This window comes from Castanea sativa, chromosome 3 (assembly GCF_040712315.1).
Source record: "Castanea sativa cultivar Marrone di Chiusa Pesio chromosome 3, ASM4071231v1".
NCBI classification, from domain to species: domain Eukaryota; kingdom Viridiplantae; phylum Streptophyta; class Magnoliopsida; order Fagales; family Fagaceae; genus Castanea; species Castanea sativa.
This window is the reverse complement of record NC_134015.1, coordinates 1,594,703-1,616,138: the sequence shown is the minus strand read 5'-3', so window position 1 is coordinate 1,616,138 and position 21,436 is coordinate 1,594,703. Positions and strand designations below refer to the sequence as shown.

At 30.2% G+C, this 21,436-nt stretch overlaps 1 protein-coding gene and 1 pseudogene across 1 annotated transcript; both read right to left on the bottom strand.

The window, feature by feature from the left end:
• Positions 1 to 5,274: 5,274 nt before the first annotated feature.
• On the bottom strand, positions 5,275 to 8,804 carry LOC142627033 (UDP-glycosyltransferase 87A1-like; annotated as a pseudogene).
• Positions 8,805 to 12,424: 3,620 nt separating this feature from the next.
• Positions 12,425 to 17,225, bottom strand: LOC142627870 (putative trehalose-phosphate phosphatase C). Its single transcript, XM_075801756.1, has 10 exons — positions 17,118 to 17,225; positions 16,572 to 16,712; positions 14,786 to 14,857; positions 14,534 to 14,659; positions 14,324 to 14,380; positions 14,022 to 14,123; positions 13,789 to 13,866; positions 13,382 to 13,522; positions 12,964 to 13,139; positions 12,425 to 12,557 (listed from the first exon to the last, which is right to left on the bottom strand). Exons 1-10 carry the CDS (start codon positions 17,223 to 17,225, stop codon positions 12,425 to 12,427), a joined length of 1,134 nt encoding a protein of 377 aa, XP_075657871.1.
• Between the last annotated feature and the right edge of the window lie 4,211 nt (positions 17,226 to 21,436).

Here is a 21,436-nt window from a genome sequence, read left to right as displayed (position 1 = left end):
ATTACATTGAAGGTTTGCATTTTTCTTTCCTTCGTCTTTTTTAACTTTTCATAATTAAGGTGCTTTTCTGTTAGCTTTTTAAAGTTATCTCGGAGGTATACTTGTGTGTGTAATCATCATTATGTAGTTCTATATGATTCCAATAATATAGCTCAACATCATTCCACCATGTGGTAATCTAAGTTTTAAATCGTAGTCAACAAATTGGAAGTTACTGGGGATTAAGAGGTTTAGTCAAAGCTTACATTTTCCATATTGTTGTTTTTCAATTGCTGATTTTATCTCAGTTGTGCACTGTTTGGAATTTTGCTAAACCTCTGGCTTCAATTAAATATAATGCTACAGTGCTACAATGGTTATGTTCAGCGCACACACAAATTTACTACGATATTCAGTATGGTGGTGTACTAACTGAGAATTTGCTAGAATTTGTGGGTGGGAAATCAAAACACCATATTGATCTTGGATGGGTTTGAGGTTTAGAGTATAATAAAGAAATAGAAGAGAAGTTTTCTGAATATTTTCAATTGATAGAATCATTTTCATGTCAGTAAAAAAATTTTGTTGGATTTTCCATAATAAACCTGTTGTTGAAATTTTTGATTTCTCAAGCTTTGTTTTTTCTATTTTCTGCTTTTTTCCCTGAAGTTGCGACCTTCTCTGTTGAACTTATGCAGTCTAAACTTATTGGAGAAGTATAGCTTATGCTGGTGAAAATCATTAAGCAGTGATGCACCTCATATAGCCATGTCTTATATTCTGGTGCAACATAGCTAATTGAAATGGCTCAATATGAAAGACGGAAAAGTTCTATACAACAAAGGTCTGTTTCTATCCTCCCCGAAGCATTGTCCTTGTTTACACAGTCATGGACACAAAAGGCTTATAGATGAGGCTCCAATCAACATCCTGAATCTAACATATCATTATTGTCAAGAAGAAACAATGTCAAGCAGTGACATATGGATAGGAATCAACTGGCTTTATCTATATCTGTAAATTCCTGTTTCAATGTTCTTTTGTTGTTTGAATGTGAATGACTGGTTATCAAGTTTGTCATTATAGGGACGTGATTTCAAAAGTATGTAGATTGCTTTTGTTAAGAGGAAAATTTTATTTGTATAACCAATATTTCTTTCAAATTTCAGCTTCATGATCATTAACAACCAAATATAAAATATTGCAGCTGAATGACAAGCTGGAATCTTAATATTCTTGAATCAACCAGTTTGCTAAAGGTCAAGTCAACAATTTGGCTTTAGAAGCAGGTTAGTATATTAAAATTGTTCGCGTGTGCACTTTGTGTGGACCAGTAATCAAATAATCAAATAATCAAAAAAGCCTAAATGGCTAGTGCAGCTAATGTATATTCAATTGCTGTTGGTCCTGTTCGCTTGGTTCATGAAGGATTTATGCCTTGAAGTTGATTTGTAATTGTTATATAATCCTTTTGACATCTGAGGAGTTCATACGAAGATTCCATTGCATCGTAGAGCTTGTGCAGTGTAGTGAGAATTTTGTATACATCAGTTACTTCTTTTTTTTTTTCTTTTTTTCTTTTTTTTTTCAATAGCAGTAGTAAACTCTTTTTTCATTTATGACTTTAGAGATTTGGAGAATGACAACCAGATTGGTTTAACAGCATTTCCCTAGAGATAGTGCCTGTTCAAAGAAAATGATTTTGATTTCATAAGGTTTCTAGTTAGGTGGTTGTATGTATGTCCCGGTCATATGGAAACAGTAATTTCAACACTACATTTCGTTAGTCCCTATCCAAAAGTTCCTTAATGGGTTGGGCCAATTCCAACCTAGTATCAGATCAACTAAATTTTGGTCCACCATAAAAACCCAAGTCTAAGTTCCACTTAAATCCATAGTTATTGCTGCTTCTCATTTAAATAAAACTAGTTGATATCCCGCGCGATGCGCAGACTTCTTTACAATTTCATTTAAAATTATTTTTATGTATATTAAAATCTACATATAATGCTTAATACTTATTTTGTTGTATAATATTTATGTTTGCTCACAATATTGTTAAATACTTGATTTTTTTTAATTCATAATTTATTTTTAAAAATTGTGTAACATTGTAAGATTATAATATATTATAATATTTACCGTTAAAAGTAGATTTTATTTGTCAAACTGATTAAATGATTTTGAAATTTACAAATAAAAATATAAAATATAAAATACTTTTATATCCTAAAATTACATAAATTTAAGCAACTTACCAAACACTTTCTCAATCACTCTTTTCTCACAACCAAATATGGAGACCTTGATTATAAACACCCAATTAATTATCTCAATGGAATTAAGAAAATTACTTGTAAGTATCAATATAAAGAGAACATGATTAAACAAAGAGAATTTGCTAAAAACAGATTCATTTATCAAAATTTAATTGGCTTTAGTTGGAGTTCTGTATCCTTTAAAAAAAAAGAGACAAATACTTTTAAGTCACCATCAATTTTTGTTTTTACCACTATGGCTACATACAAAGAAACCTACAAATTATGAATTCTAACAACAACAAAAAAAAAGCCAACTTCATAAATAAACAATTAGAATGTTCCTTTTTCTTTTTCATTAGTTCTAAAATAAAATACATTTATAACTTTCCCAAACCAAAATCTCAAACACCCAAAGACTCCAAGCGAATCATAATCTTCACAAAATCCATAATGTCTAACTTCAACATTAAAACCATAAGCCGTCACTACTGAATAAAGAACGCAAGCCCCCTTCCTTGGTCACAGCCTACTCATACGGTTTGCGATCAAATGATACTGTAACGTTGGAGTTATGTAGATGTCATTGAAAGGTTGAAGCTAAATGTCATCATTTTTGTCTAAGTGTATTTGAGATAAGATGATATGAAAGGTTATGGACATGTGTATATAAAGGAGTAAAAGTGAAATGGGTGAATGTTTTTTGTGTATGTGAGAGATGGAAGGTCTTGAAACATTGAAACAAATGAAATAAATAGTAATTTATGAATTCTAACCAAAAAAAAAAAAAGAAGCCAACTTCATAAATAAACAATTAGAATGTTCCTTTTTCTTTTTCATTAGTTCTAAAATAAAATACATTTATAACTTTCCCAAACCAAAATCTCAAACACCCAAAACCTCCAAGCGAATCATAACCTTCACAAAATCCACAATGTCTAACTTCAACATTAAAACCATAAGCCGTCACTACTGAATAAAGAACGCAAGCCCCCGTCCTTGGTCACAGCCTACTCATACGGTTTGCGATCAAATGATACTGTAACGTTGGAGTTATGTAGGTGTCATTGAAAGGTTGAAGCTAAATGACATCATTTTTGTCAAAGTGTATTTGAGATAAGATGATATGAAAGGTTATGGACATGTGTATATAAAGGAGTAAAAGTGAAATGAGTGAATGGAAATATAAAGAGTTTTTTGTGTATGTGAGAGATGGAAGGTCTTGAAACATTGAAATAAATGAAATAAATAGTAATTTTAAAACATTGAATATAAAATGTTAAAAAAAATTAGTCTTGAAATATTGAACCAAAGAAAATAAAAGGTCTCTACTTTTAAATTTGTTCTTATCTCTAGTATGGTTAAGTGTATCTCAATTCTTTTCATAGAGTGCGCCACATGGCAGAACCTCATGCCCTTTCGCATGAGGTCTCTGCTTTTATATATATATTGATGTTTTGTAGCTCTGTTTTATTTTAGGAACTAAAATTATATTTTCCATATTGTTTTCTCGAAGGCAATCCTCTGTTTTTGAGAGGAGTCATTCTTCAACCTTGTACTTCACACATGGGGACTTCATTGCATTGCACCACCTTTAGCGTCCGAGCAGTTTTGTGATTGGGAATTTACATCGGTAGTTGCGAATGGGACGTGCACCAATATATTAAACATTTCTGAACAAATTCTTTTTGCACAAACCTTTCATAAATATTGGCTTGTATAATCTGTTCCAGGGATTGATAGCCTTCCTGTCAACGTTGGCTACAAGGTACTCTCGTGGGTCCTTGAAGAACAGAATAACTTGAAATTATCATTGTCAACGAACTAGGCTAATTGTCATTTTGCAAAGTCACGTCTTCTCACAATGCTTTTACAATCTATCATATTCTATCTTATAAAGAGCAGTGTCTATTAAACACTATCTATTACCTACAATGTACACGCATTTTAGTTTCAAAAAATAAATTGTGTATGGTGTGGGCACTAACATATGTTAAGTGAACTAATAATTACTCATCTTATAATATAAATTGAGTCATTTATCAATTCGTATCTCATCTTTTGTTCTAACCAATGCCTTTGGTATGAAACATTACAAGACCGTTCATGTAGTCTGTCACCTATTTTCAAGAAGATAAATGGTATGACATGTCATTTAGTTCTAAAAGGCCGAGATGAAAACGATACCTAATATTCTGTTATTTTAAAAACTATTTGCAGTTTAGATTAAATGTTAAAAATGTGTAATTTAGTAGTTCCAATCGAATTGGATCCAACCCATTTGGAACGGCTCTTGGGTTGGATTGACATAGTCCACAATTTGGACAATACATAATTTCTCTCTATTCTATCCTATAGTGTGACTTCTTCCCTAATTGGACTGCCATCCACATTTGGGACCGACAACATTAATAATTTGCCAATTGCCACTACAAATCAACTAAATGTTGCTGGCTATCGCTTACTGTTGTTGGCAACCACTTGTCTTGAGGTCCATCAAAATATAGAAGCTTGAAATTACAAAAATGCTAATTATGGTTACAAACGTTGAGTTACACATTTTAGCTAAAATGTGCCCCGTATATACAGTATGTAACCATCACCACTATTACAAAAATATTGATAATGCCATTAATCACCTTAAGCAACTTAAGGTCATAATTGCATTAAATGGCCTAAATCAACCATTTGCAAAATACTTATTAGCACATTAACTTAGTTGAGATAATAGTATTATACATTTACTACTAATTCCATATTCATGTTCAACAAGTTAGACCAATTCGGAAAATTATTGAATATTCTAGGAGTATCATAAATGCGTACTCCCTCTTCTCATATGAGTTGTGGATCTCACAATAAATTTAATTAGTGGGACTCACAATTATGTGAGAGGGGGCATACAGATTTATATGAGTACCCAATAATTACCCCCACCAATTTTCTTCTTGAAAAAAAAAAAAAAAGTCATAAATTCCATTTATTACAATCGCTACAATTCGTCTAGTTATTGATGACAACAAAATAAGGAAACTTCTTAATGGTTGATATTGCCTTCTAAAAAGTCAATAACAAATGCATCCATGAAAATCAAATGATCCACTTTTAGCGGTCACTTGATCACACATATTTTTAAGTTCTCTTGCTCTTTGCCTAGTTTCTTTTCCCTCACAACTTTCAAGATCCATAAACCTTTGTATGTGTTGTAATATATCTTCTGTTGCCACCAAAATTTCACTTCCTATCTCTGCTCTCCTAACCCTCCACCCAATCTTCCAGTCTTCCTCAATTTTCCTACTGTTAGGAACTTGATCCAAAAAAAAAGGGAAAAGCAAGCATAGGAATGCCTGCATAAATAGTTTCTTGGACTGAATTCCATCCAGAATGGAACCAAAATCCACCTACTGAAGGATGGCACAACACTCTTAGTTGGTCACACCAAGGCACTACCAACCCTTTATCACCACCACAAGTTTCTTTCAGCCTAGAAGCCTCCCCACGAGTCACCCACAAGAACCGAACACCACTACTACAAAGCACGACTGCGAATTCATCCATTTGAGTACTTGAGAGCTCAAAGAAACTTCCAAATGAAACATACAAGACAGAGGCTGAAGGCTGGGAATCCAACCATTTTAGATATTCAATAGTCGATGTAGTTGTAAAGGAACTATGTTGATCAAGTTTTGGTTCCAAGTAACGGTTGGTAGGACCAATAGGGTACACAGGGAAAGGAAATGTTACTTTCAAAGAGTCAAATGTTTGAGCTTCAAGCTCATAGAAGGAATTAACAAGAAGATATTGTGCTTTGGACACCAATGAAAAGCAATTCAAGATTTGTTCCATTCCCTTTGGGTTGTTTTCATGAAATACGATTCGTAGGTCTTCTAAATCAGTTGAAGAAATCCCGGGTATGTTTTCCACATGATTGTCTTCGTCATCTATCACACCAAACAAGGACAAAATAATATCTTATGAAACCGACTAATATGCACTAATTGCAAATCAATCTTTTGCACTTGAAATAGGGGGGCTTATTTGAAAATAAAAAGTGAATAGTTAGCCAGGAAAATGATCCTCCACATTTGAAATGAACATATTTCATGGTTAGGATTAAATATTACAAATTTCAACTTTTATCGATTGCTTTACCATTTAAAACTCTGATGCGGCAAATATATTGTTTGATTTAAGAAATAAAATGTACACTGAAATGGATTCTCTCTTGTGATTTGAAACTAACATGCAAACCAATTAAATTTAATTTCTATGAGGTGTCCAACTAGTAAACATATACATATATTAAAATTATAGTAAGGAAGTGGAGATTTTTCAAGTAATACCAGGGACATGAATAAAAATCTTTTGTCCCATATTGAATAGTCCATTTTATATATGCTCTACTAATTATAATTTGTCACATGTTTATATAATAATAATAATAATAATCAAAGTTTAAAATGAAAAAAAGAAGGGACATATAGTAGGGTACAAAGTGGAACACTAAGAGTAAAACATATGATTTTATTCCTAAGGACATCATTTTTCTAAAATGTTGACATGACTTATTATGGTTAGAGTGACATCACTCTTACTTGGGTTCATCATTGACACTACTTTTATTATGTTATATACCAATTATCGTCAAAGCCAACCCAATAGAATTTGACACCTAAAGCAATGATTTTAAGTGAATTCCTATCTATATTTAGATATAAATTAAATAACATCTATTTAAATTTAGATATCATAATTTTTTTATGTAAAAATTATGGTATGTTTGGTCACTGTTTTTTCTCCTTATTTTCTATTTCCAAAAACAATTTTCTATTTTTGAAACTAAAAAACTTGTTTGGTAACCCAAAATGGATAGAAAACAAAAATTATTTTCAAAACTCAATTTGTGAAGGAAACTGAAAACATGCAAAAGATTATTTTTAGTTTCTAATTTTTAAAAGTCAAGGAAAACATGCATTTAATTTAATGAATCTATCTCATTTAATAAGTTAGCAATAGAGTTCAAATTTTAGTAACAACATATTTTAGTATTTTCTATTTTTTTCTTCAAAAAACTATTTTTTAATTTCAATTAACCAAACATGTTTTTTTATTTCAAAAATACAAGAATTTTTTTTTCTTTAAATTCCCAAAAACAAGTTTTTGAAAATAAAAAACAAAAATTGTTACCAAACATAACCTCTTGATTTTGAAATACAAAATTATTAATTAAATTTTTGTATCTCTCTTTTAATTTGATAACAACTAATACACTCTTCTTACTTTTTGGCATAAAAATTATTGATCATCTTTATGGTCAATAATAATTTGTCATACTTTACTTACTACAGTTTTTTTAAGAAAATATTTTAGGTTTTTAATTGGAGTGACATTTTATTGATTCAATATTCGGGGTCTTATATATATATATATATATATATATATATATATATATATATATATATATATATATATATATATATATATTTCTCGTTAGTTATGAAATGAGAAATTTGAACATTTGAACATCTTTGATAGAAACAACTTTATAAAAACAATTATTACACTACTCCAATTAGGTTTTTTTGTTAATTTTTAATTTATTTTAATAATGGAACCTATCACAACAAATTATGTCAGTAGCTGTGAAAAAAGAATTACAAAAATATTGTGGCCCAAGGAAAGAGTATATCATGTTTTTGAAGAATTATCATTTTTAGAGAAAGTTTACAGACCCTACTTTTAACTTTTAAAAATTCAATAATTACAATGAGAGAAGGTCATTTGAATCGTGAAGGTTTTTGTTGAAAATATCAGATTGTGCTAACCAATTTAACCATAACATTCTTGGTTAGGACACAATTTTTGTACCATAATTTCTAGTGCAATTATGATATATGCAATTGTAAGTGAAAGAGTAAAAATGGTGGGTCAATCAATATGATAGTAATGGTTCTTAAATCACAGTGCACGTGTGTTATGAAATTGGGGCAAAAAATGTGAAAGATGAGATCTGTTATTTTTATTTCACTCAAACATGCATTATTACTAAAGGAAGTACCTATAAAGTGAAGCGGCAAATGATGATGCTGTGTGAAAACATAATAACGATAAAGCATGGAGAAAAAAAAAAAAAGCTGATATGCTCCAAAGCGAGGCGATTGGAATTTCCTTTCGAATCGCTAAGTCGAGTGGCCACTGCAGCTCAAAGTCAGCTATGATTCTATCCACCGGAGGGTCGAGTCGATCCAGGAGTTCTTCAACGGGAGCTTCCATTTTCGCCTTAACCACTTCGTTGAAGGGCCCAAAGTCACCCATTTTTTCACGCTCGACCACGTTAGGGATGGTAGCGAAGCGAATGGTGTTGTTACTGTTATCATTTGGCTTGCTGGGGTCGGAGCCACAGATGCAGCTGAGCCACTCTTCAGTGACAACGATGGTGATGAGAATTCCATGGCCTTGTTTTGAAGATAATGACTTGCAGACACCCATCATGGCGTTGATGTGGCCTTGGCATGGGAAAGGTATAGCCGCCACGTGCCGGACGGTGATTGATTCCATATATATATATATATATATATATATATATATATATATATATGTATATATAGACACACTTAAACACACAAGGTATAGAGGGATGACTGAACTGATACAAAAAGAAAGAAGATGAACAGTGCAGTTATATTGATAGGGCTGTATTATCTTTCTAGTTTTGCTTCTCTGCCCTCAACATACCAAGCTTTTTATAGGCGATGGACTTCAAACTATTATACAATCTAGCAATTATTAACTGTACACTCATGAATTATTTTATAGATATGCTTAATTTGTAAAATATAAACTATGTTTCTTTAATCCCATTTGTGTCTTTATAGATACCAGTATTCGTGGTTGTCGGTTGGCACCACTTGGATTATAGATAGTTGAGAAGTATTTTTCAAAGTTATCTTAGGAGACACATATGCAAGGAACGGACAAGGAAAGGTTATTGTTATCAAAAAAAAAAAAAAAAAAAAAGACAAGGAAAGGTTATGCTAAGAGTTAAGAAGAAGCTAGTCGCTAACCTATGTGACATGCATGCAAGTTTTTTTTTTTTTTTTTTTGAAGTTAATATATATAACACATTTTAATTAAAACATTTTTTATTAAGAAGATTAAGAGTAAAATATAGGTTTCAGTTAGCTTAATTAGTAAAATATTTTGTCAACGAATAAGAGAGATTAGAGTCAAATCCCGCCTATACCAAAAAATCAATTAGTATCTTAGCTCTTTTTTTTTTTTTTTTATGGGTATTAGTGTCTTAGCTTGATGATAAAGAAAAAGTTATCAAGGAATAAACGCTATAGATTGAAATACTATCATAACTATAAATTAATAAATAATTTAAATATGTAAAACAAAACAAACTTTCTCAAGAACTCAAAAGGTAAGTAGAGAAAATATTCATTTCTAAACAATATTTTCTTACAAAATTTTGTACATTGATAAGGGTAATTCTAAAAAGATGTTAAACTTGTCACGTAAGATGAAGCCGACGGTCCCAATGAACTCATCATCCTTACTTGTGCATTCAGAGACATAGACGACTCCACCTCAAGGCCGACGACTCCACCTTAAGATCAATGACACTTGTATGAGACGACCAGGACGCCTAGAAGGGATAAGAAGCTAACAGAAGAAAGTTGACGGGGATAAAGAAACCTTTGACGGGTATGACAAGGCCTTGCTTGGCCTCCACATATGAGTATATAAGGAAACATCTTGTGTCCCACGATTAATCCTAATCAAAAGGATCCCTACAAGGAAAGGATCCCGCAAGATACACATGTTATTGAGGATCTTCCTTACAAAGAAAGACCCTCTCTACCAAGAAACGGATGTCAACTCTACACTATTATAAAAACCCTAAAACCCTCACAAACCAAGGTACGTATAATTTATCCCAACTCTAGCACTCTAGAGTTATGAAAGTTCTCTAACTTGACCTTCGGAGGGTATTTGGCTAGTACCACACCAATACTCTTTACAAGATCTTCTTTATTTCTATTTCGCAGGTGTTGTTTAGAGCACGTGAAAATTGTGCGACTTACTGACGATTTTTGGCATCATCAAAGTTTGCTAGATATTGGCAATTAATATTGCTTAAAAAAAATCATAAAATCCAAATTTCACACCCTATATCCAAAAAAATATGTTATCTATCTAAAAATTTATAAATCAAGAATTGTTTTTTGAACATACACTTTTAGGATCAAAACCCTGATATAAACACAAATTGAAACAAAAAATAAAGTGAAAATAACATCAAAATTCAAACTTTCTCTCCCAAATGTCCAAAATAAAGAAAAAGTATCTCAAACCCAAATTAAAATTAAATTAATGTCATAAGATATAGTATATGTAATAATCAATTATTCAAATAATTGATAAACACATTCAAATACATAGCCAAGTCAAACATGTTATAATATAAACTTAAATTTTCACTTTCAAAACAAGTATATACCCAAATTTTATATATATATATATATATATATATATATATATATATATATATATATATATATATATATATATATATATATATTCAAACAAAATTCAAACCAAATTCATAAAAAAAAAAGGGGGGGGGGCTTGTGATGGGTAATCAAAACACGAAAACGTATCAACTTAAGGTAAAGTTACAAGAAAGAATAAAAACTGTGCTACAAAAAAGGCAAATAAAATAATAAATACGTAGAAAAAAGAAGAGAGAGAGAGAGAGAGAGAGAGTAATATATATATATATATATATATATATATATATATATATATATATATATATTTTTAGGAAGAATGTGGAATGAATTAGAGAGAAGTAATATGAAATTTATAAAAACAAAGATGGGAATAAGGAGATTTAGAAAAGAGAGATGAAGAGTTTGAAAAAAAGTAACAGTATGGTGAAGAACTATGGGAGAAGAAGAAGAGTTAAGAAAGGGAGAAAAGGGTTTGGAAGAATGATAGAGAGAAAGAAAAGTCAATAAACCAAAATTAATTACTAAACCTCCCTTCTGTATATTGTATATTTGTATGGATATTAATATTTCTTTATATTTTATATTAAAAAAATTAATTGAAATTGAAACTAAATTTAAGGATGGCATCTATAATTATTGAATATATTGACAAAGGGACACATATAATCATTTGGAGAAAAAAGAGAATTTTTTCATGGATAATTGAAAAAGGCAATAGAAGGCAAAACAACTTATGTATATATGTATTTCAGTAAATTATGTGTTTTATACTTCTAATAATGACAAATTTTAAAGTTTAATTTAAAATGTGGGTTTTAGTTAATTCAACTGATAAACTCTCTGATGGTTGAATAAGAGATTAGAGATTCAATCCCCTCCTACACTAAAAATCGATTAATGTCTTAGTTTAATGATAAAGAGCTACTATCAGTAGCGGACGTCATAGGTTAAAACTATCTATAATAGAAAATAAATAAAATGAAATAGTACACATCAAAATGTCTATTTATTTGGGTGTATTGAAGAAGCTCAAATGTGTATGACGTGTATAAAAGGTTGTTTGCTATGTGATGTCATAGGGTTAACATCACTCTAAAAGATAACATATATAATTGATGTATTAAATAATACAATTAATATAAGATTGGGCATTGGAATCAAAGAGATAGAGTCATGTGGAAGCATGCACATAAGGCATTTCTATATAAACAGCCTGGTTGTTCTTTATGGTTTATGTTATATTTATTTAATTTTTTTAATTTTTTTATTATAAAAACAAGGTTCGTGATATCTTAAAAATGTAATATTATCACCGCGCAACCTTAACATGATGATCATTCTACAAATACAAGTTCTTGTGAGGTGAGGGTAAATGTGAAATTCAAATCTCTAGGTGAGATTATTCTAGAATAGAATTTCTATCTTAAAAAAAAAATAAATAAAATCTTAAAATTCTTTGGATTCCTTAAATGGTACTAAAAAATTACGACTTTGCTAAGGGATTTACGCCATGAGCTTCAAAGGGCATGGCATTATTTCATCATTGTTGCTATATATAATAAGTACTTTAATAGGGATGGCATTATGTCATCATTGTTGTTTGGTGATGCATGTTGGATGTTACTCTTCTGAAATAGGGACAGGCACTATTCCAATTTGTGGACAGTACTATTCCAAGTTCTTGAACAAGTTCCATGGCTGTTTGGTTACAAGAGAACTATAACCCAAAACCAGTTTTAGATATTCTAATTCTGATCTGCATCTACCCCATACACCAAAACACCCAATTGATGTTTTTGGTCTGATGATCAAGAGCAATTATCAAAAGCAAACATATAAAGGGAGAGAAAAAAAAAAAAAAAAAAAGAGAATAATGACTAAATAATTGAGAAGAAGAAAAGGCAGAAGAATAATCCAAACAACCGAGAAAGAAGCCCAAGTTCAAAGTGCCAAAAAAAAAAAAAAACTGATTTTAATAAAGCAATTAACATGCTTTTCATGAGCGGTACATATAAAAATCATACTTTTTAGAACCTTGGCATAGGGGAAATGCAAATGAGAAGAAATAGCCCTTATATATAACTATAAACAATTGACCATATATGATAATAATGTAACAATATCCAATTAGTATGAACCAGTTCACCTGTGCCTAATAAGCATACCTCATACTGAGAAGTTAGCTAGCATCTCTCTACCTAATTAACCTCCTAAACATACCAAACAAAGATGTTTTTTTATATCCACAATCCTTTTTCCACTTTGCAATACTTATTAGGAAGGACATGACCTCTATTGGGTCACGCAAAGAGTATAGGGCTTCTGTCTCCTTTGGAGTAGAAGAAACAACTATAGGAAATCCTCTTCCAATGTTCTTAATCATCTGCAAACATTGATATACAAATTACATTAGTGTGGCTCTAAAGAGAAGCCTGATTATTCATCAAAATTAACAAAAGAGTTAAATGCATGATTTCAATGGTTTTGGCAACATCCACCAAGCCTATGGAAGAAGAGGGGGTTTGATCAATATTTAATGGGTTTATCTTGCTAGGCTTTAAGAAGAATCACCACATTTTAAAATTGGTAACAATAATAAAGTACCATCAAGTAGATAGTCTATACCTTAAAAGCATCCTCATCAGTTTTATCGTCTCCTATATATATAGGAAGGACCTCGGTAGAATTTTCAAAACCAAGAGTATCAAGTAAATATTGCAAAGCAAGACCTTTATCCCAATTTATATTAGGTCGGATTTCCATGACCTATAACAAAAATAACTACATTAACAAAAACAACTAAGTCTTAATTAAAAAATTTTGGAGTCAATTATAAATTTTTTACAAAATAATTAGGATTGGACACATGCATATACTATGATCTATCTTCCAAAAAAAAAAATCAAAAGAGATGGATTATATGATTGTATGATTGATCTATTCCAAACTTTACTACTACTTAATGGGAAATTATATTTTTAAGGAGGGAGAAATCTTTAAATTATTATAAAGATAACAAAAAAAATTTATACCTCTTTTCCTTCGGATATACGAAAGTCTTCATAGGATTTCATTGCTGATTCCACCTTCTCCTTAAGTACGACAACATTCTGCATTGATTTTAACATGCAATCTTATTATCTACAAATTTAAGAACTACTATATTTTACCATGTTTTTTATGTGTTAACAATATCATTGCTATCATATTGCATTTATTTTTATTTGATCAGATCAAATAATCATTATTGCATTATAATATTTACATCTTCATTCACACATCGAAAGTGTACGGAGAGGCAAAATTTATTGTCTTCAACCATGGCACCTTTTATGCCTCTTGTTATTTCTTGCAGCATAACCTTTATCTGCAAGAGAACAAAGCATTATTGAAATTTAAAAAGAAAAAAAGAAAAAGAGAATTTATTTGCATTCTAATACTACTAAGTCCTAGCTAGGAACAAAAGGAGGAGTTTTTGATACTATAATTATGCATTTTCGTATCAGTTTGCCATTTTATCTTTGACAAAGAGGATACAAAGTTTGTAAACAGTACATAATTTCTTACTGTTTGAATTCTAGGCAAGAATTCCTGTGCTGGGCAGAAGTTAACCATGTCATTACCCTACAAGATCAAGAAAATTAATGGAAAACGTTAGGTATATTTTCGTTGCAATTTAAAATTTGATTTAGAGGTTTTGAGCACAACATAAAACATGCAATTTCCATGACAAGCACCAAGTATAGAAAATTAACCACAAACAATTGAGAAATATACCTTTTCATCAATAGTCCTAGTTTGATGCTTATAATTACCATAATAGAAAGAAACTGATGGGGTTGATATATCCATCCCGTGACTTCCGGCGTAATAGATATTATTTAATCTCACAAATTGGAACACCTATAGTAGAGAAGAAAAAAAACGCTTTGTTAATATCACAAGTGTGCTACTTAATTTGAAAAAAAAAAAAATTTGTATTTATAAAGTCTAGCTCATTGTTGCATTAATTGTGTAAGAGCAATTTACCTTATCCCTAGACCTTCCAGAGATAATTGCAGTTGGGAAATGTTTACCAACTTTTCTTACCGCCGAACGCATCTGTGAATCAATAGGCACACGATTATAGTGTTATAAGACAACATTTTTTTGGAGGAATAAATTTTTTTCATTAACAAAACTTGCACATACCATATTAAAATGATGCTGTTAGTTTGCATCGTTCTTATAATGTTGTACTTCCAAACATGTCGCACAATTCAATGGTTGTGTTATATCATATATGGGGGATTGTTGGAGTAAGAAAAGTAGTGATTAAAAAAATAGTACATTAATAGTTTTGATACAAGTAACTTTTTTTTTTAAATTATCAGAAGCAGATGCCATAAGTTAAAACTCTCTCTAAAAAACACATATTCATTTTTATATGGTATAGGCATGTACTTCTATAACACGATGCTTAACCAACAAAGTAAAAAAAAAAAATTCAAATCATAGTAACAGGCATAAATTCCTAATGTTTTGATTTCAGCCAAATGAATTCCAAACAGTGCCGGCTCTATATGTGAAGCAACTGATGCGGCCACCTAAGGCCCCAAGTATAAAAAAAAAGCCCCCAAATTTTAATCAATAGGGTTTTAAAAAATATATATTATAATAGTATTAATTAAGTCAAAATAATAACCAATAAATAAAATAATATTTTTTTATCAAATGAAAAACAAGAAAAAAAATGTTACGTCCACTTCATTTTTAACAACACTTTCAAAATAAATCTTAAGAGATAGGCTGTTACAAGGTATTATTGATGATAAAAAAAGTAATTCCAGTGATGAGTTTAAATAAAAACTAGTAACAAATTAACACCTAGGATTTATTATGAATGTAGCACTTCTAAAAAAAAAAGCAATAAAAAAAATCACAACATTTGAGTTGACAAATTTTTATTAGTTTTTATCTAAGTCTACCATTAACATCACTTTTTTACTTACCATTATCAAATTATCAATTTGCCACATTAACATGTGTTAAAAGTTTTGTCAAATTTTTTTGTTTATAGACTTTCAAAAAAAAAAAATCTACATGGTTCATGTTAATTAATAGTAATTTTGCATCTAAAATAAGATAATAGAATTTAAGTAATATTTAAATATATAAAAGACCTCAATTTCAGTTTTCATCTTAGGCCCCAAAATACATTAAGCCGCTCCTGATTCCAAATGATACATGAACTAGTTAAAAAAATTAGACAATTTAGTTCTTCCTCCATAAAGTTTGTGGGAATTTTTTAGTACAAAAATATAATCTTTAATAATGTATGTTGTTGGGTTTTGTAGAACTTAGTTGTGTTTGATCTGGTTGATGACCCGACCCGACCCGAATAATGTTGCGTGGTTTTTAAAGGGAGATTTTCTGAGACTTAGTCCATGGAGCGGAGGCTTGGGTCGACAGGCCCAAGAAATTTTTTTGGACCTGTTTTGTAGCCTATTGTGAATCCTATGCGCACTATGTAGAAAACGTTGTTTTTGTGATTAGGGTTTGTTGTTGTCATTTTTGAGAGAAAAAATAAAAAATAAAAAAATTGTAGCCGCACTTTGTATTTTTCCCTGATAATAATGAAATCCCTGTAACTCCGTGGACGTAGTCAAATTACCGAACCACATAAATATTGTCTTGTGCGTGTGATTATATTTTCTTTGGCGTGTGTTTTTCTCTATATTTTGTTTCTCACGGGTTGGGAATTTCATGGTATTTCCCTACATATGTATGGTCACAATTAATGCATGTTCTAACTTTTTTTAGATAAAGTACTTACCGCATTAGACATGAAAGCTCGATCAGGGTCGTTTACAATTGGTGAGAGGGTTCCATCGTAATCCAAAAATACAACCATTTGTTTCTCACGAGCCACTCTCTTTATTTCATCAAAGGAGCTCAAAGCAGAAGGATGATTTTTCTATAGCAGCCAAACAAAAAACTTGCTAGTAATTTACTACAACAAGAAAGCTTTAATATGCTTTTGGGTTGGATTTGGTGTGTGTTGTGATTTGTTTATTTGTTGAAAGAAGATAAGAATATAGTTGAACCTAAAAAAATAGAGCTTTTAAGAAATGGTACATAATGCAATATATGTTTTTTTTTTTCTTAAAAAAAAAATATTAATGAACACAATAATGTACCCAATCAAAAGAGAAAGATACGTAAAGTAAAAAATTATGTATAAAATATAGTTTGTAATGAGTTGAAAACTTGAAAACTCTTTTAATCAAAGATCCATAGCAAAATGGTGTAACATAAGGCATGACATGATAAACTATCGCCAACGCTAGTGGTTGGATCGTTAAATATAGTGTGTGCTTACCAGCCATACATCATAAGAACCATTAATTGTATCTCCATTGTCGTCAAATCTTTCTTTTGGGTTGAATTCCATGTTTAAGGGACCTGAAGGCGGTTGTCGATATACCATAGTTAAATAAAATTGAGTTAGTTAATTTTTCAACACTAATTAAACAAAAATGAAAAAAGAAAGGAAATAAATCAAGCTCAAAGCAAGAAACTAAGACTAGACTCATAGTTGATACAAGAATAATTGGTAGAATGGTACAAGAAAATGTGTTCATTCATATATATTTGGTTGAGACAATATCAACCATGCATAATTCACTCTTTTAACATAGTTTTTTCTTTTGAAAATGGATGACTTTAATTGACTAAAAAAGTTGGGTTAAAAACGTAAGGGATAAAAGTGGATCAACTAATTCAACTAACCACCCAAAGATGTTCTTTAAAATGAACCACCCAAAGATGTTAAGAAAAAGGAAAAATAAAACAACGTGTATTTCATATTTTCACTTAATATTGCTTTGTGTGGCCTTTTTTTAAAAAAATTTTTTTATAGCTAAAATTGGAAGAAAAAATATTTAATGGAGTCCTGCAAAAAAAAAAAAAAAAAGGTGAAGCTTTGCACCATTAATAGACAATCTTTAAGACCCCTATAGCAATAATTCTTACCAAAAGAATTGGTAAACTTACCAAAATAATAATAAAGGATACTAGAATATTTTCTTTAAAAAAAAAATAGAACTATGTATTTTGGATAATTTAATAATATATCTAAGTATTTTTTTTTTTTATATATAATTCAATAGTTGGGAGATATGGAATTTAAATCATAGATTTTCCTATTAGAACTATCAAAAGATACTAAATAGTTGAATTACAAAATTCTTGGCAAATCATATTTAATTACTTGTTAGAGATTATAGTACCATATTTTTTTGTCATCCAAAAGCTTTTCTCTTATAATATAAAGCTAAAGTTATCAAGACAAATACCTTAGATTTTTTTTTTTTTTTCTATAAGTTTCAATAAAAATAAAAAAAAAAATAAAAAAGAAAAGATAGAACGGGCTAGGGAGACCGGAGACCTTGTCATCCGCCAATTACTATGCATAAATTTAGAAGGGTATCATGATCCTTTTTCTCCAATTGAGTGGGTTCCAATTAAAATTCTGAAGTGTTTTTTTTTTTTTTTTTTTAAGAATCAAAATTCTAAAGTTTTTTGATGAATATCGATGCAAGATTTCTGTTTGTTTAATACGATGACTATCTCACCCCTATCTTACTTGTTTGTCTAGTCATTGTCACCCTAGATTCAAGTCAAAAGCAAGGCTATGATGGTCTTTATAATCAACCTTTCACTCCGCTATATTAAAATCCAAGAGCTTCAATAAAATTTAAAAGGGTAATTACATTCCATCAATATACCCTAAGTTTTGGGGGCTAAAGCCAATCAAGTTTAAGAATTTTCAAAACTAATCAATTTGGCCCCTAAAGGCAACTTAATTTCTGAGATGGTTGAGAAAAATGATTAACAAGTTTAACAGTATTTAGGAATTAAGTTGGTTTTAGGGAATAAAGCTAGTTTTAATTGGGTCTAATTGGCATTAACCCAAATCTCAGGGTATGTTAATGAAATTTATCCAATTTAAAAAAAAAAAAAATTTTAAAACCTTGATTACTTGAATATTATCCATTTTTTACTATAGGATGCTATAAAGTACAAACTCTCAATGGCACATGTTATTATCTATTGTTGTCACATGGTGTGAGGTCGATGAGTCCATACCTAGGAGTCTAGGACCCACTTTTTTTATTATTAAAAAAAACTCTAAATGACACACAACTAGATTCCTTCTTTCTTCTAAAAAAAATAATTAAAAAAAAAAAACTAGATTCCTTCTTAATATAGGAGACCAAACCAACACACATCAACAAAACCCAAGTACAAACATAAAACATACATTCAAATTCAAACACAGTTTACAGAAAACAAAAGCATATTGAAATTAGGCTATTCATTGTAATATTGAATAGACCCCACGTACCAAATTGAATTATTATTTCAATTGTAAGTTGGAGGACAAATTTTTCTTTGTAATTATATATAGAACCAAACCTTAATCTATTTTCCTTTCAAAATCAAAACTTTGTAACATAGTACATAGCATTGGCAGCTATAAATAAACAATGATGTAAAAAGAATTAGAAGGGAGAGTGAAGAGAAGAGAGTAAGTACCTAATTAGCTTGGGTTGATTTGAGAAAACCTTTGTAGAGAGAAAAAATTCGTAGAAACTAAACTTTGTAAGAAAGAGAATTTAGTGAGAAAGAGAGGAACTAGAAGGGAGGGGTGGTATGGTATTTATATATTTAGGAGGAGAGAATCAAGATTACAATCTCGTCGGATTCTCACCTTTTAAAACTTTTCTTTCAACATTTGTGAACTGTAAATCTGTAAATGTATGAAACTTGAAAAAAAAAAAAAAAACACACACACACACACACAATTTAAAACTTACCTAATTTGCTTAATGTCCAAGTAGGATTCGGAATATGGTAAAAGCACAGGTATGGTATTAAAATGATGGTAATGATTCCAATTTTACGTGTGCTGTAGTGCATTAATTACTCTCACTCCAATCGGACAATATTATTATTATTTTTTTTTTTTTGGAGAAAACTCATTGGTTAAGTAAAATAATAAGGAATATGGTAAAATTCACTTTTATTTATATAATAAAGTAAGTCTGAAATTATGAAATTTTCATGAGAAACAAACACACAAACTTAGGAGAGAGAGAGAGAGAGAGAGAGAGATTAATTTTAATACAAATATGCTCAATTTTTTTTTTTTTTTGAAAACAAAGAATTCGTTCATTCATTACTATGTAAATAATTTTGGTACAAAGCATCCATAGCAGGTGGTGGAGAATCTTCTAACCAATACATTTCATCAATGATATTCCTAACATGTCGAGCTAAAGAATGTGCTACCATATCCCCTCCCCCTCCTTTTTAATGAAGCTGATTGAAGCAAATTGCTGCCCTAAGATATGGCTATGAATATCCTCAAAGTTGTGCCCCAGCAAAGAGTTGTTATCTGCAAAGCAAGAGATTTCCTTCATCACATTTGTATTGTCTCCTTCGATCACCAACTTTGAGAAGCCAGCTCAATTTAAAAGCCATGGTGAAATTATAAAATTAGTAATGAGATTTTTTTAAAAAAAAGAAAAGAAAAATGTAATGGGAATTAAAATACGTATGGCAAAACCTCTATCACTTAGTTTTCAACTTTTTAGAAATATATTGGTTGACCACCGCACACTCTTAATGTGGTGGTCACTCCACAAGTATAAGTGTTTGTGAGGTATGAGGTGTGGGGTGTAAGGGGGGCAAGGGCTAGGGTTCAAGTCTCCATGAGAAAACTTCACACACTTATATTCTTAAATTAGGTTAGAGTAGAATTTTTATCTTGTATCAAAAAGAGAAATATATTAGTTGATGAGTAAATAGTTGCATTCTAGCTTGTTTCTTTAGTAGTACAAGGGTTTCTTTAGTACTTTCTGTGGTTATTATACACTTATACCTATCATTTTACTTGGATCATTAACAAGCGGAAATATGGGCCTCTCATAAAATCATTGTTTTCAAGTTCAATAAATTTTTTAAGTTTTTGTTGATATGAATTTGTCCATTAAATTAATAAGTACTTAATGAAGCTCGAGAACAAATAAAAAATCAACCATTAAAGGTATAAAAAATTATTAAGTACTTTTAAAGTATAGTAATACGATATTCATTCCTCTCATGTGAATAGTAGATTCCATTGTGAATTTTATTAGTAAAACTAGCAATTCATGTGAGAGAAATGAATATCATGTAACAACATTGTTGAACTTCGAAAATACTAAAGAGTTAAAGGTTTCCATAATACATTGAATTGTTGTAATAATAATAATTATTAAAAAAAAAAAAAAAAAAAAAAAAAAAAAAACCTATACTGAATAATATCAGTGTCACCTTTTAAAACCCTCTCCCCTTGCTAAAACAAGTAACATATATAAGTTTATAGATTTGGCTTACCTTCAGTACTTTTTTAATTGGATATGTCCTTTTGTTTTAAATATACAATAGCAAATGGTAGTAGGTTTTAATCCCCACATTTATTTAGTGAGTGAGTGATGTGTTAGTCTCTTATTAAAACAAAATGGGATTCATTTTTAATAAGTGTTAGAGGTAAGTCAATCCCTAAGTTTATAACAATGTTTCATTGCTTGAAACATGAACACATAAATCAAGATTAATTTTGTTAATCCAGTGGGATCCGATTATACTAAA